Source organism: Nannospalax galili, unplaced genomic scaffold (genome assembly GCF_000622305.1).
Source record: "Nannospalax galili isolate Female #2095 unplaced genomic scaffold, S.galili_v1.0 scaffold591, whole genome shotgun sequence".
NCBI lineage: Eukaryota > Metazoa > Chordata > Mammalia > Rodentia > Spalacidae > Nannospalax > Nannospalax galili.
This window is the reverse complement of record NW_008330926.1, coordinates 2256859-2271343: the sequence shown is the minus strand read 5'-3', so window position 1 is coordinate 2271343 and position 14485 is coordinate 2256859. Positions and strand designations below refer to the sequence as shown.

At 52.9% G+C, this 14485-nt stretch overlaps 1 protein-coding gene across 1 annotated transcript in view; it reads left to right on the top strand.

Annotated features, from left to right (window-relative positions):
- Positions 1 to 5510, top strand: part of Rhbg (Rh family B glycoprotein) — a 13550-nt gene extending 8040 nt beyond the window's left edge. Inside the window, exons 3-10 of the mRNA XM_008853580.2 lie at positions 92 to 242; positions 331 to 478; positions 1815 to 1981; positions 2218 to 2355; positions 2507 to 2640; positions 3080 to 3201; positions 4241 to 4314; positions 4436 to 5510. Coding sequence (XP_008851802.1) covers positions 92 to 242; positions 331 to 478; positions 1815 to 1981; positions 2218 to 2355; positions 2507 to 2640; positions 3080 to 3201; positions 4241 to 4314; positions 4436 to 4504 — 1003 coding nt within the window. The 3' untranslated portion in view covers positions 4505 to 5510. The remainder of the gene's footprint in view (positions 1 to 91; positions 243 to 330; positions 479 to 1814; positions 1982 to 2217; positions 2356 to 2506; positions 2641 to 3079; positions 3202 to 4240; positions 4315 to 4435) is intronic.
- Positions 5511 to 14485: the final 8975 nt, after the last annotated feature.

The following is a 14485-nucleotide window of genomic DNA, read 5'->3' as shown; positions in this document are numbered from 1 at the left end:
CCCCCAACCCAATTCCCCTCCAGGCCCAGTGGGGCCTGGAGGCACGTTGGAGTCATTTTCTTGCCCCTCCATTGCCCCTATCCCACCACAGCTTGATCAACGCGGACTTCTGCGCAGGGGCCATTCTCATCTCCTTTGGGGCTGTTCTGGGCAAGACTGGACCAGCCCAGCTGCTGCTCATGGCCCTGTGGGAAGTGGTGCTGTTCAGTGTCAACGAGTTTGTGCTACTCAGTCTCTTGGGGGTGAGTCTGGCTAGGAGGGGTTGAGGCCTGAGCTGGGAGAGGTAGTAGGGACAGGGACTGCCTTAACCACCTCCATCCTCTTCCCCAGGTAAGAGATGCTGGAGGCTCCATGACCATCCACACATTTGGAGCCTACTTCGGGCTGTTCCTCTCAAGGGTCCTCTATAGGTCCCAGCTGGAGAAGAGCAGGCAACGCCAGGGCTCTGTCTATCATTCTGACCTCTTTGCCATGATTGGTGAGACCTGGTGAGGCAGGGTGGCATGGGGGCTGGAGAACACCATCTTCCATCTCTAGGGAAAGTTTCATAGTGCCATCTGCCAACTTCAGGGCCTTCCTATTTGCATTCTGAGAGGCCTGAGTTTTGAGCTCACCATTGCCCCTACCTTGTGGACAGGTTCTTACTCAACCCTGGGATATACATATGCCCACATCCAGGCCCAGGGCCTCTCCAGATCCATCTCAGTCCTGCTTTAAACCTTCCTGGGCCCAGCAGCCCACACCTGAGGAGCCAGATCCTGCATCCTGGGATACCATCCCCCCTCTGTGTCCCTTCCTGCCCAGTGCTGGAGCTAGCTTCCTTATCCTCAAGACTCCTTGCATCCCCAAAAGCCCTTACCTGTCAGGCAGGGAAGGAGGGGCCTTGGGTCATCCGGGGAACAGGAGGGTCTGTTTCCTCTAAGTAACCACATCCAGCAGCCTCTGTTTTCTCACTTTCACAGCCTGTCATCTGGAAATCTATGTTTCCCTAGAGGGTATTGAAAATGGTGGGCAGTGCCTGCTCGTGCATCTAAGCCAGACTAGTTTAATTTTCTGGCCTAACTCTGGGCTCACTGACACAGCCATGTCCTCCCTGCCTTTCAAGACCCAGATAAGCTTGGCTCGAAGTCCTAATGTTGCCCAAAGATGAGAACCTTCTGGGTGCTCTGTCCAGTCCCAGCTCCTATGCTTCATGGTGGAGGGAGCACAAGTAGCCTGGCCCCTCCCTCCCTTCTCCCAGATCTCTGCCTGGAGACCTCATATGTGAGGGATACAGGGACAAGTTACACAAAGAAGCTCCCACCTTGCTGCTCCATCCTGCAAGCTCTCAGCTTCTCTCTCTCCCTCTGGGAGCCTTGAAGCAGGCCCCTTGTTTGTGCCCCACAGCAGAGTGAGTGCCCAGCAGTCCAGGCTTGGCAAACAGGTTTCTCTGGGAGACAGGTAGGCTGTAAGGCTCTATACTGTTCATTAGTACCCACACAGCTGTACTACAACCTCTGCCTGGCTTCTTCTCTGGTTCTTTGGAGAGGGGTATACTGGGGATGGAAGCCAGGGTATGGCATGTGCTAGGCAAGTGTTGTTCCACCAAGCCTCACACCAGCCCCTTGTTGAGCTGTTAGCCTTGCTAGACCATGATGCAGGCATTTATATATAGCACTTCTGCAACTGTCACTGTGAGATGGTATTACATCAATCTTGGGTACAGGTGAGGAACTGGAGGCTGCAATGTAGGTGATGGCGCTGCAGTGTCATGGCACCCCCCAGCGGGGGAGCCACTCACTACCAGATACTCACCCTGAGTACCTGTGGTTTAGGGACTATCTTCCTATGGATCTTCTGGCCGAGCTTCAACTCTGCACCCACAGCGCTGGGGGATGGGCAGCATCGTACAGCTCTCAACACATACTACTCGCTCACTGCAAGCACCCTTAGCACCTTCGCCTTGTCGGCCCTTGTCGGTGGGGATGGGCGACTGGACATGGTATGGGGCAGATGGACAGCCAGGGAGGGAGGTCTTCAAGGTCAAGCATAGGGCCTCCATCTGCATGGGAGTGGGGTGTCAGAGTGGGAGGAGGCAGCATATGAAAGCGGGAGAGTTAGAGGTTAGATGGCAGAGGGACTTCCAGAAGCAGTAGGTGTCACTTATAATGGGTAGGCTTGGAATGAGTGTGGGTGTGATGACCTGAGAGGCCACCTTGTTCTTTCTTGTCCCCTTAGGTCCACATTCAGAATGCTGCACTGGCTGGAGGGGTTGTGGTGGGGACATCAAGTGAAATGATGCTGACACCTTTTGGGGCTCTGGCAGCTGGCTTCCTGGCTGGGACTGTCTCCGTCCTGGGGTATAAGTTCTTTACGGTATGATTGCCTCTTGGGCCCTGGGCAAACATGGGAGGGAATGAGCCCCCATTAGGGACACAGGATCCCCAACCCTTCCTCTACTTCCCCATCAGGCCCAGGATGGAGGTAGGTGGGTCACCCAAGACTAATTTTTCATCCTGTCCTCCAGCCTGTCCTTGAATCCAGATTCAAAGTGCAAGACACGTGTGGTGTCCACAACCTGCATGGGATGCCAGGACTGCTGGGGGCTTTCCTGGGGGTCCTAGTGACTGGGCTGGCCACCCATGAGGCTTATGGAGATGGGTGAGTTTCCCTAACCCTCTCTGAGATGATCTCCTTCCTTCTCTGAGGACCAAGAACAAAGAATTTCCACCTGTTCTCATCCACTGTACTGTGGGACCCATCAAGTCTGGCCTCCTGGTCAGTGCAGTGGACAGTCACTAAGCAAATGATTTTAAGACCACTGAGCATTACTTCAGGGCGAGTAAGAGACAGTGATCCTTGGAGGAGTGGCCTGGCAAAAGGGACCCTCAGGCTGGGTTCTGGAAGGTACGTGGAGTTGGCTGGCTTAGGGGAAGAGAGCACTTCAGGTGAGGCCTGGCTGAGTGAAGGCTTGGAGGTAAGGCAGTGGAGCTCACTGGACACCCTTGCTACTTTGGCCACCATAGGCATGAGATCCAGTGGTAGAGTGGCCAGCCCTGACTACCTGCTCCATCCCTGTCTTTCCCTTGTCTCCCTGCAGCCTGCAGAGTGTGTTTCCACTCATAGCCAAGGGCCAGCGCAGTGCCATGTCTCAGGCCATGTACCAGCTTTTTGGGCTGTTTGTTACACTGGTGTTTGCCTCTGTGGGTGGCAGCCTTGGAGGTAAGTGGCTTTGGTTGGGTATGGGAGCAGGCACGAGCTCCAAGGAGGGGTGCCCAGGAGGCAGGGCTGGGACACTGTGTCCCTGATGCGGGATTACTTCCAGATCCTTACAGAACACCTGCCTTGTGCCAGGTGAGACAGTAGCATGGCCACTGAGTGGGGAGTCACAGGTGGACAACTACATCCTCCTGGAGCCCACAGGGGGCCTCTAGACACAGCCCCCTTTCTATTTGTCCTTGGATAAGTTATCTTCTGTATTGGATAACTTTTCCTCAAGATAAATATTTCCCGATAAAGCAATATTATTAACCTGTAGCAATTGCAGTGTGGAATAAATGCAGTTGTCAAATCAACTTGACTGGTCGTGGGCTGATGACTCCTGGGCTGCTCCCTCAGCCCACTAGAGGGCAGTCCAACTCTAGAGGAAGCTGGGAAGGGGCTTGATTGAGCAGCTCCTCTGGGCAGCAGTAGGCAGAAAGAAAGGAGGCCTAGCTCACCATATACCAGAGCACAAAGCCTTCCATTAGAAGCTGCCTGTCCACTGGTCCTAGGTCATGCAATCTCTCCTACAGTCTCTCCTAATGTCCAGACTTAAAAATAAATCCGGATGCAGTATCCTCACCCTCCCATACCCATCCTCACTTTGAAAGTCTCATTCTCTAAGGTCCACGGTTCCCTCAGTCACAAATTCATACAGTAAACATCTTCTGGGCCCTCCTGTGTGGGAGCCACTGAAAACTCAGTAGCAGTGCTTCATGACAGAACCTCAGTCGGCCAGTTACTGACTTGCAAATGTGAACAAATTCCTTCTTTTCTGCCAGCCTTGGTTTCTTTGTAGATAATTCAAGGAGAGAGCTACCTTGCAGGTCTGTGACTTTTCAGAAAGGCAGTGCTCAGCAGCCCATAGTTCTGGCCACAGATGCAACTGGGTTTTACTTGTGTCAGGAACCACACTGACTCATGCCTCTGGCACTGGGTGGCAACCTGCCCCTGGAGTAGAGACCGAGGAGCCTTATATATCTTCCCCTATGGCCACCAGGACTCCTGCTGAAGCTGCCCTTCCTGGACTTCCCCACAGACTCCCAATGCTTCGAGGACCAGATTCACTGGGAGGTAGATAGCTACAGCACTTGTCCTATGGTGCCCCTCAAAGTCTCCCTTCTCAGCTGCCTCACCTTAGCTTGGGCTACCACTTGCCTCCTTTCTGGCTCCTTCACAGTTTCTTGCTTTGCAGGTACCTGGAGAGCAGGAGTCTGAAGTACAGGAGCCTTTGAGAGGGGAGGAGACAGACACTCAGGCCTAACTGTTGCCAGCATGACACTGTTCTCTGAGACGATGATGGTTTCTGCCCAGAGATCCATTTCAGCTCCTATTCCTATAGCTGCATGGATGTTTTGAGCCAGAAGGAGCCTCTCAGTCCTAGGCAGGATCCCATCAGCCTGCACCCGTGGCTAGAAGGAGCCAAAGCTAGGCCTAGGTGACTGCTGCCCCGTTGTTCCAGTGACACCTTAACCAGGCCTACTTTGGGTAGGCAGCCAGGTGACAAAAACACCATCACTTAGGACTCTGACAGCTTCTGTTTGTGCCTCTTCCCTTTAACTCCTGAGAACCTTGGGGTGGTGAAAGACCTTAGTAGTGACAAAATATTTCTCCTTGGGCCCACGGAGCTTCATCCTAGATGCCCCATCCTGTCCTGTTGGATAGGTGCTCCACCTAACCTGCCCTCTACAGGGGCCATTCCAGCCAGCCTGTGTTGTCCAAGAACCCTTCCTGACCCTCAGCTGGGTGGGCCTCTGATTGGAGTAGGAAGAGACCCCCATAGGGCCCAAGAGGGACATGATAAGGACTTGGCTGCCACAACTCAGTAGCCCCAGGCAGTCATCACCTGGTGCTAGTCCCGTCCTGAGGCTGTGGAGCAGAGAATAGGGCCTTGAGGCTTTGGGCTGTGGCTCAGGAGGATCAGGAAGGCAGCTCTGTTGAGCTGAGTCATCTCACCACCAGAGGGCGCTCCAGAATCAGCAGAAGACGCCTCCTCACCTAGGTCATCAGCCATGACAGAGGTCCTTCCTGCAGCCTAAGTGTCCAGCAGTTGCCTCAGTGCTGAGGCTACCAGCCCTTCCTGAGCTGCACCCAAACATGTCAGCTGATGTCATGAATTTCCTATCTCATCCCACAGAGAACCCATTCCTTTAGCAGATAGCAAGCCTCCTCCCAGTGAGGGGCTAGGACCCCTCCTTCCTTTAGCTATTTGCCAGTGGGTTTCTTGCAGGAGTTGAATATAACAATAAACACCTCTGCCTCCAAACTAAGACTTCTCAGGGTTAGAAACTCCAGGAAGAAACATGGATCCTGGGGCCCAGCCCTGGGAGAAGGGCAAAGTTGCCCAGTGGGTTCTTGGGCTGTAGCTGGAGGCTATGGAAGGACAAACCTTGCTCCTTCAGTTCCCTCCTCCTCCAGGGAGCAATGGGCTCCTTCCAGCCCATTGCCAGCTGGGTTAGGTACACTGAGGGATCGAAGGGCTGAAACTGAAGACTCCTAGTCATTGTCAGCTCACTGGGGGAGATGGGGTGTGCAGTTGGGAAGTGTTGAGGCCCCAGCTACCAGCTCTAGATGGGTGATGGATAGCCAACTGGCCTGTGGTGGCCCCAGAGCCTCCAGCTGCTGCCCAGCCTCTCTGGGGAAGCAAAACTGTGAACATTCTTTTACTCATGGCATCAAGATTAACAGCCTGGTCCTCTCTACTGCTACTGCTTGATTCCTTCTGAACTGTAACCAAGCCTTTTCTTCAGGCCTGAAAAAAAAAAACAAAAACTCCTCCAGTCCTGGGTGGTCCTGTCTGAGGGGAGAAGCCATCTTAATCCAGGGAGGCTTCCTGGAGAAGAGGCAAGTGAGCCCTTTTGGGACAGGGCAGTTGACAGCTTTCTAGGGCAAAAGGCTGCCAAGAGGCCCTGGGATGAGGGACAGGGTGAGGGCTCACTGTGTGCATCCTGTGTGACTTCTGAGCTTCATCACTGCCACCAAACTCCTGTGTCCATAATGGTGCTGGTTCCCCTACCAGCCTCTCTACTCAGGTCCCAACTCACCTAATTCACACCTTTGGTTCTTCACTGTGTATTTAACTCTTCTTTCCCCTATTTGGCCTTAAATTCAGGAGCACATGGTGGGTCTCCACAGATTGTTCCATTTCATCCATCATGGATTGGGGCGGGGGGCATCAGCATCACAGTTCCCTACATGGTGGCCTATCCATTCAGCATGGGCCAACAAAATGACAATGAACAGGTCAGGAGGATGCCAGAGAGGGGGCAATGAGGCTTCTGCCCCTCAGGACCACCCCATCTGATCATTAGGGTATCATTAAGTGCAGGACAAGGGGACCTTGCCTGTTCATGAACTCTGTCCAGTCCCAGTGCCTGAGCCCTGGAGACAATGATGGAAGGGGACCCTCAGCTCCAGCATGCTTCTAGGGACTGGACAGGAGGTGAGCTGCTGGGGAGAGGGAGTCAGCACAGCCTGAGGCGGTGCTGGGAGGCTCTCAGAGACCACCACAGCTCTGGCTCAGTACCACAGCAAGGGTCCAGGCTCCCGGACGCCGTGGGCCACAGGGCTGTCCAGCAGCCGCCTCCCTTCCTTGGCCTGGTGTGGTAGGAGGACTCGAACCCGCGCACTCTGCGTCAGGCCCGGCCCATTGGGATTCCCGACACGGCGCGGACCGCTCTGGGAGGAATTAGACACGGCGCGGCGTCGGAGGTGCGCCCGGTGGCCGCCCCACCCCACCCCAGCGGCTTTGTCTGCAGGGCTGTGCCCGCCGCCCGCGCCCCCTCGCCGCCGCCAACAAAGCCAGCCACTGTCCCCGCGCCCGCTATGCAAATGTCGGCGGCGGAGAGAACCCCGCCGGCTTCCAGCCTGAAAGGGACAGCCGGGCGGGGGGCAGCCGTGCGCCCGGGGATAGAAGCGCCATTGTCTGAGCCGCCCGGCCCGCAGACGGCGGCCAGGGGACCTGCACTTGGAAGCTTCGCCTTGGGGTCAGACCTCGTGGGCGCACGCCGCCCCTGACTCAACTGCGCATGCCCTGCGCGGGCACTTCGTGCCTCTGTAGCTGGGTTCAAACCAGCAGTCGGTGGTGCTCTTCTCAGGCATCTCTGGCCTACAGCTTTATTCTCACATCGCACTCACCCTTGGGACTCTGACAGTTGTCTCTGGGGCCATATCTCTTCTAGAGCCCAGAGCAAAGAACTCAGGGTGCCTCAAAGCAGGGTGAGTTACAATGTGAGATGCCCAGCGGTTCTTCTGTGACAGAGGAGAACTGTGAAAATTGAGCCAGGTGCGGTGGCATATAAACGCACTTACAGGCTTTTGCAGGGTTGAAAGCTCACAGTAGTGAGCAGGAACTGGGGGAAGGTGTTGGTCTGGCTGTAAGAAATCTTAGGGAAGGAGAAGCAGCGCAGTGCTGGCAGGCCCCAAAGGCTGCCCCTTTCCAAGTGGCCCTGTTCCTTTGATAGCATTTGAGACACTGCGAAATGGGAGGGAAGTTAGCTAGGGACCAGGGGCGGAGTGGGAGCTGAGCCATTTCCTGGTACTAAGGAAGCAGGCAGAGTTCTACCCCCACCTCCCACACAACCCCTTGGAAATCAGCTCCTCTGTCCAGATCTCTGATCCACCTTGAACTCCAAATTGGCTTCATGGCGGCTGCTTCAGAGACCCCAACAGCTGCCTCCGGAAGAAGCTCAAAAGCACAGAGCACACTGTCCCTCAAGGTGCCCTCCCCTACAAGGTGCTCCCAGATGCACAACAGCTTGGGTAGGGTAGCCCGAGAGCCCAGTATTGGTTGCCAGGGCTCCATACCCTGCAGGCCCTCTCCCTTTAGTTTGCCTTTTCAGAGCTCTCTGGACACTCAGGTACTCTTTGGTCCCTGGACAGGAAAGAGTCCCCTCTTGGCTGAGACTGAGGGAAAGAAGGCTTTGTTGTGGAGGCATCCTCTGGATCCTGAAGCTTTCCTTTCCAACCCTGCTCTTGGCTGGAGAGCCCTCAGCAGGAGAAACCCCACCCCCACCCCTGCCTTAGCACCTCCCTTCCCTGCTCAGCACCATCCATCTCAGTCTCTCCAGAACAAGGAATGTGCCTCAGGACACTGGGGGGCTTGTTCCCAATCCCCTTCTAGCTCATTTCACCCGAGCCTTTACAAACTGGCCATTGGTGCCTGCAGTCTGGGTTTGGTTCTAAAGGCACAGACACCCCTCCTCCCCACAATTCCTCATGTTTCATTTTGCCCCAACACCATGGAGGAGGCTGCCCCACAGAGGGTCAAGGAACCTGGGGTGGGGGCAGGGTTTCCCAGACCCCCAGCTCTGCTGCTCAGGGACCCAGCACTATGGTGATGTCCACCTATGCTATAGCCCAGACTGCAAGCCATTCATTTGCTCTCCCAGCCTTCCTGCCCATACCTGCCAAGCTTCCAGGACTGGTGGTAATAGAATCAGCAATGGGCTTCTTGTTGGCAATTGCTAACAAGGACCACTAATCATGGCCTCAGTAATGCTAAAGCAGGTTGCTGTCAGTGCCCATCACCCATCATCCACCCCTTTGGCAAAGTCTTGAGCAAGGGCTGCTGCCCACCTGCATCTTGGAAAGGCCTGCTCGCTCCCCTCTTGCCCCTAGCATCAGGCCCTGCTAGCTGGTGGGCTGGTGAGTACAGAGGCTTGGAGGGTGTTTAGCTGAGCTTTCCAGAGAAATGAGGGGGCAACCTGAACTCTGGGAGCTCCCAAACAGGATCCAGGGAGGCCAATGTGTGGGTATGAGAGGACCTCACACCAGGGTCTTTCTTTCCTAGAATGGCCACGGGGTCAGGATGCAGTGTGTGGAGACTCTGGGGAGAGTTTGGATGTGTACCCTAATATACCCCTCTGCTTTTGACAACCAAAGCTCTCTGCACTGTCTAGAGTTCCCAGTTGCCTGCTGCTCTCTCTGGTGATATGATGCTTGGCCTTTTCCTTCTCTCATGAAATGATGTTTGAATTTCTCCCTGTGGGTTTTCGGCCCATGGCCTGACAGACCATCTCAGTGAGACAGTGACTTGGTGACACACCTGACTGCAACAGTTATCTGACAGCCATCAAGCCCCCATCATGTGACAGGAAGGTGTGGGAGGGAGACTGGGAACTGCACTATGGTCATCTCTTCCAGGGGACTGTCCCTCTGTCTCCAGAGTAGATGAGGCCTACCTCCCCTGCATGCCTTCCTCACTCCTATTTGCATGTAGGCTTGAGCTGTACATTTGTCCATTTACCCGGCTGCAATATGCTCTGCAAGGGCAGTGGACTTGAGTCACTTACTGCAAACAGACAGTGGCCTTTTCTGCCTGTGTCCTAGCCATCCTGAATCCCTTCTATATCCTTCCCTGACCTCTAGCCTCAGGCTTTCTAGAAAAAGGTAAAGCCCTCTGACTCATTGCTTTGGCTAGAAAGGGGCAGAGAGAGACTGCTTGTACTCAGCTGGGAACAGAGGATGTAGGAGAGGCCTGGCAGGACTGAGACCTCGGGAGTCCTTTGGAGGAGGAAGCCTGCTCCCAGCAGGCCTACCTGGGCTTCCCTGAGGGTCCCCTGGTCTCTGCACACGTCTGTTCCCTACACCTGAACTGAGGAGATTCAGGGCAGCCCAGGATAGCTTGAGGAGGGGGCTGCCTGCTCACACCTGCTTGCCCCACTCCTTTGGCCAGCTGAATATGACTGGAATGTCTTGACTTCCTGAAGCTCTGGATGGGAGGGTCCACCAAAGTTTTAGTCTTCCCCTAACCCAGGGAAAAAGAAAGGGAAAAAGTCCTGAAAACAAACCAGAGCAACAGCCTTCAAGGAGGGGAGACCTGTTGGAAGGCTTTTAATCCCTTAATCCCTCTCAGATGGGCCTTGAACTGCTAATGGCTTTCTTAATTATTCCCTCCCATTTTCCCATCTCTGTGAGGACTTCTCTATGAGGACTTTTGAGAGGAGAAAAATTCTGAGAGGAGTGTGGGATGAATGGTGGCCCACCTCCCCCCAAATCACCCTCTCCAGTCCAGGGGAGGAGGGCCAGGAGTGCCCCAGCTGGGGACTTAGGCTTCCCAGGGCTGACACCCTTACAAGGCAGGCCTAGTACAATGAGGCCTGTTGGGGTCTGCCTGAGAGGGCCAGGTGTGGGGCTGGAGATCTCCTTGGTGTGAATAACCCATTATCCTCCCAGAGGATAGGAGTTGAGGGTCTCTTTGTGTCTTCCCTCCCAGGGTGATAATCACCCTGGGAGGGAGGTGCTGGTGAGTAGAGTCTTTAAAGGGGGTCTCTCCTGGGAGAACAGTTGGCTATTCAGGCCTTTGGCCTTTCTTGTACCTACTAGTCTAGGATTCAGTGGTCCTTCTATGGGGAGGGAGGGGGCATGACTGGCTCCTCTCCTTCAGTGTAGCCTTTTCTGGAACACATCCCCAGACCATCTTGGGCATCCAGGGGCCTAGTCTGATCTCTTCAGACAGAATTCCTCTGGGGCCAGCCCTGCCTGGGAGCAGCCACTGACCCTTGACTCTGGCCTTGATCCGCTTTAATGAAACACTTTTAAGGATTCCCACTCTACTGCAAACTCCCTGTGGGATAAGGTGCCAACCCCATTTCAGACACAAGAAACCACAGCACTTAGGAGACTTTTACAAGGTCATACACCCAACTCAGGCAGGGTGGGAGTCTGGTGGAGCCCAGACTCCAAACATCAGGCATAAGGCATCTATTAACACTGTCTTCCTTCATCTTGTCCCTTCACCAGAAATACTCCTCTTCCAGATAACAGCACAGTCCCCTTCCTAGGCTCTTTTAGGCTTTGCTCAAATCACACCTCCATGGAAAGTAAACAAACCTTGGGATGTGCCTGGGGATAGCATAGGGACAAGAGGCTGGAGCACAGAGGAAGCAAGGCCAGCAGTTGAAGCTAACAGATGGGCAGGGGGGTTGTGGGGATTCCTTTGTGACTCACCAAAATTTTCATGAAGAACAAATTGATCAAAACCCAGCCTTCCCTAAGCCCCTCACTTTAACTTGCAACTCTAGCTTAGCCCTCCTGTTCTTTCCCTGGGCCATCTTTACCTATTCTCATTGCCTGTGTCCCCAGGTTTTAATTATTTGTTTTGATTCTTGTTAGCCTTCCTCATAAGTCAGAGGGTACAGGTTCTGGTGGTACAGGCCTGTGACTAGGCCACTGGCTCCCACCTGCCACTCTAGGGGATTAGGGAGGACCTGGCTGGCCTAGTGTCTGAAGGTTCCTGGGAGGTACCTCAGAGAAGGAAAGGGGCTATCTGTCACTCACAGTCCAGGCCTGTGGGGTCTCTCAGCACCTGGAGCCATAGCTGGAGGGTCCTTCCCCTTGCCCCTGCCTAGGCTAAATTCTTAAGTGTCCCATTGCTCACCACTCACTTCTCACTTCATCTGGCAGTCCATTGTGTCCTTTCGTCAGCGGGGCCTGAGAGTGTGAGGGTTATTACCACAAGGCCTCATTATCCTAGCAATAATGAAGAGTCCCTTCCCCGAACTAGCACACTTTGCTGAATTCTTCTCATCCTCTCATTTAATAACTATAATACAGCCGGGCATGGTGGCGCACGCCTTTAATCCCAGCACTTGGGAGGCAGAGGCAGGTGGATCTCTGTGGGTTCAAGGCCAGCCTGGTCTACATAGTGAGTTCCAGGACAGCTGGGGTTACAGGGAGACCCTGTCTCAAAAAGACCAAAACAAAACAAAACAAAAACCCAAAACAAGCAAAATAAAACAAGGCAAAAATGGGTTTTAAAAAAAATAACTATAATAAAGTCACCATTTGAGTTTTCGCTTTACATCCTGTGCTGGACCAAGCTCTTCACAGACATTAGCATGCTTTGTTTCCTAGTAGCTCTGAGCAATAGCTACTGTTTCTGCTCCCATTTTGCAGATGATTAAGGTGAGGTGAGGCCTCCAGAGCTCCTTTATACTCAGCTCAGCTGTGCAACCATGTGTTGAATGGATCACCCAAGGTTCGGAAAGGGGCAGGCCTGGGGAAAGCATAGGGCAGCTTAACAACTTTCAGCAGACATTTCTCCACATGTGCAGTGAAGGGCTGACTACCCAGCTCCCTAGACAGGGACTCACACACCTCTCTAGTGGCAGCCGGGAGTGACCACCACTGCCTCCTCTAGGGCAGATACTATGTAGACCAGGCTGTTCTCAGATCCACCTGCCTCTCCCTCTGCCTCTGCCTCCACTTCCTAAATGCTGAAATTAAAGGAATATGCCACCACACCCAGTTTCTATTTTTATCTATCTATCTATCTATCTATCTATCTATCTATCTATCTATCTATCTATCATCTATCATCTCTGTTTTGAGACAGTGTCTCACTGTGTAGTTCTAGCTGGCCAGGAACTTGCTATGTAAACCAGGCTGGCCTCCATCTCACAGAGATTCACCTGGCTCTGCCTCCAAATTGTTGGGATTAAAGGTGTGTGCCACCACATCTGGTTCCTCCTCCCCCTTTTTAAGCAGAGTGATGTGTTAAGCAAAGTGACAAAGAACTAAGACTGGAAGGGGCCCCAGCAGAGGAACCTGTGATGGTTTGAATGAGAATGTCACCCATAGGCTCGAAGTATTTGGACATTTTGTCCCCAGTGGTCAAGCTATTTTGGGAGGTGTGGCTGTGCTGGAGGAAGCCTGTCACTGGGGGAGGGCTTAGAGAGCGCTTAAGCCCTGCTGGATCTCCTGTTTCCTGTGCCTGCTTGAAGATGCTTAGCTTCCCTTCTCCTCCAGCCACCTCTGCCTCCCTGCCATGATGGGCTCTTGCTCCTTGGAACTGTAAGCTCAAATAAATTCTTCCTTCTATAAGTTGCTTTGGTCAGTGTTTCTCTCACAGCAACAGAAAAGTAACTCATACAAACAGCCTACTGGTTCTTTTCAAATCTAGGGATCTCTGGGTTTCTCTTGTACCTTGGCCTTTGTCATTAAACACTGCCCTTCTCTAATTTTTAAAAAGTAGCAATAAGAGCCAGGCGTGGTGGCACATGCCTTTAATTCTGGCACTTGGGAGACAGAGGCCGGTGGATCTCTGTGAGTTCAAGGCCAGCCTGGTCTACATAGTGAGCTTCAGGCCAATTGGAACTACAGGGAGACCCTGTCTCAAAGAGACAAAAAAAAAGTAGTAATAATATTTTAAATTAAATATTGGGACTGAAGTGTCAGTCACTGGCAGAGCACTTGTCCAGGTACGAGGCTCTGGGTTCCATCCACAGTACTAGAAGAAAAATATTTCTGAATAAGCAGTCTTTTCACTTGGAGCAAAACTTTCATAGAAGAACTCCCTTCTGGGGTGGAGAAATAGTTCAGAGGTTAAGAGCACTGGCTGCTCTTGTAGAAGACCTGGGTTCAGTCCCAGCACCCACATGCACATGGTAGCTAAAACCGTATGTAACTCCAGTTCCAAGGGAATCTGATGCCCTCTTCTGGCCTCCACAGGTGTTGCATGACATAGGTGCACTTACATACATGCAGGCAAAACTCTAATACACATAAAATAAAAAGAATAAATCTTTTTCTTTTTGAGACAGGGTCTCCCTGTAGCCCCAGCTGTCCTAAACTCACTATGTAGACCAGGCTGGCGTCGAACTCACAAAGATCCGCCTGCCTCTGTCTACCAAGTGCTGTCATTCATGTCGTGCAATGCCACAGAGGTCAGAAGAGGGCTTTGGATTCCCCTGGAACTGGAGTTAAGGACAGTTTGTAGCCACCATGTGGGTACTGGGAATCGAACCTAGGTCCTCTGCAAGAGCAGTCAGTGCACTTAACCACTGAGGCATCTCTCTAGCCCCCAAAATGAATAATTTTTAAAAAGAAGAAGAAAGAGAGCCCCTTCCTGCCTGGGTCTCCACAACCCAGTTTCAGTCTGGAGACAGATGACCCCATATGCCTGCTTCTTATAAGTCCTCCCAGAATGATTTTGTCTCAGTCCTTTTTATTTATTTATTTATTTATTTATTTATTTATTTATTTATTTATTATTTATTTTCTTTTCGAGACAGGGTCTTCCCTGTAGCCCCAGCTGTCCTGGAACTCACTGTTTAGACCAGGCTGGCCTTGAACTCACAGAGATCTGCCTGCCTCTGCCCCCCTGAGTGCTAGGATTAAAGGTGTGCACCACCACACCAGCCTCGGGCCTCTTTTGTATAAGTAAATAACCACCCCTGACTGGGCCATCCAGTCCTGAATGAATGGGGAACAGCCACTAACCCTCAACTCCCAGGAAAACCCA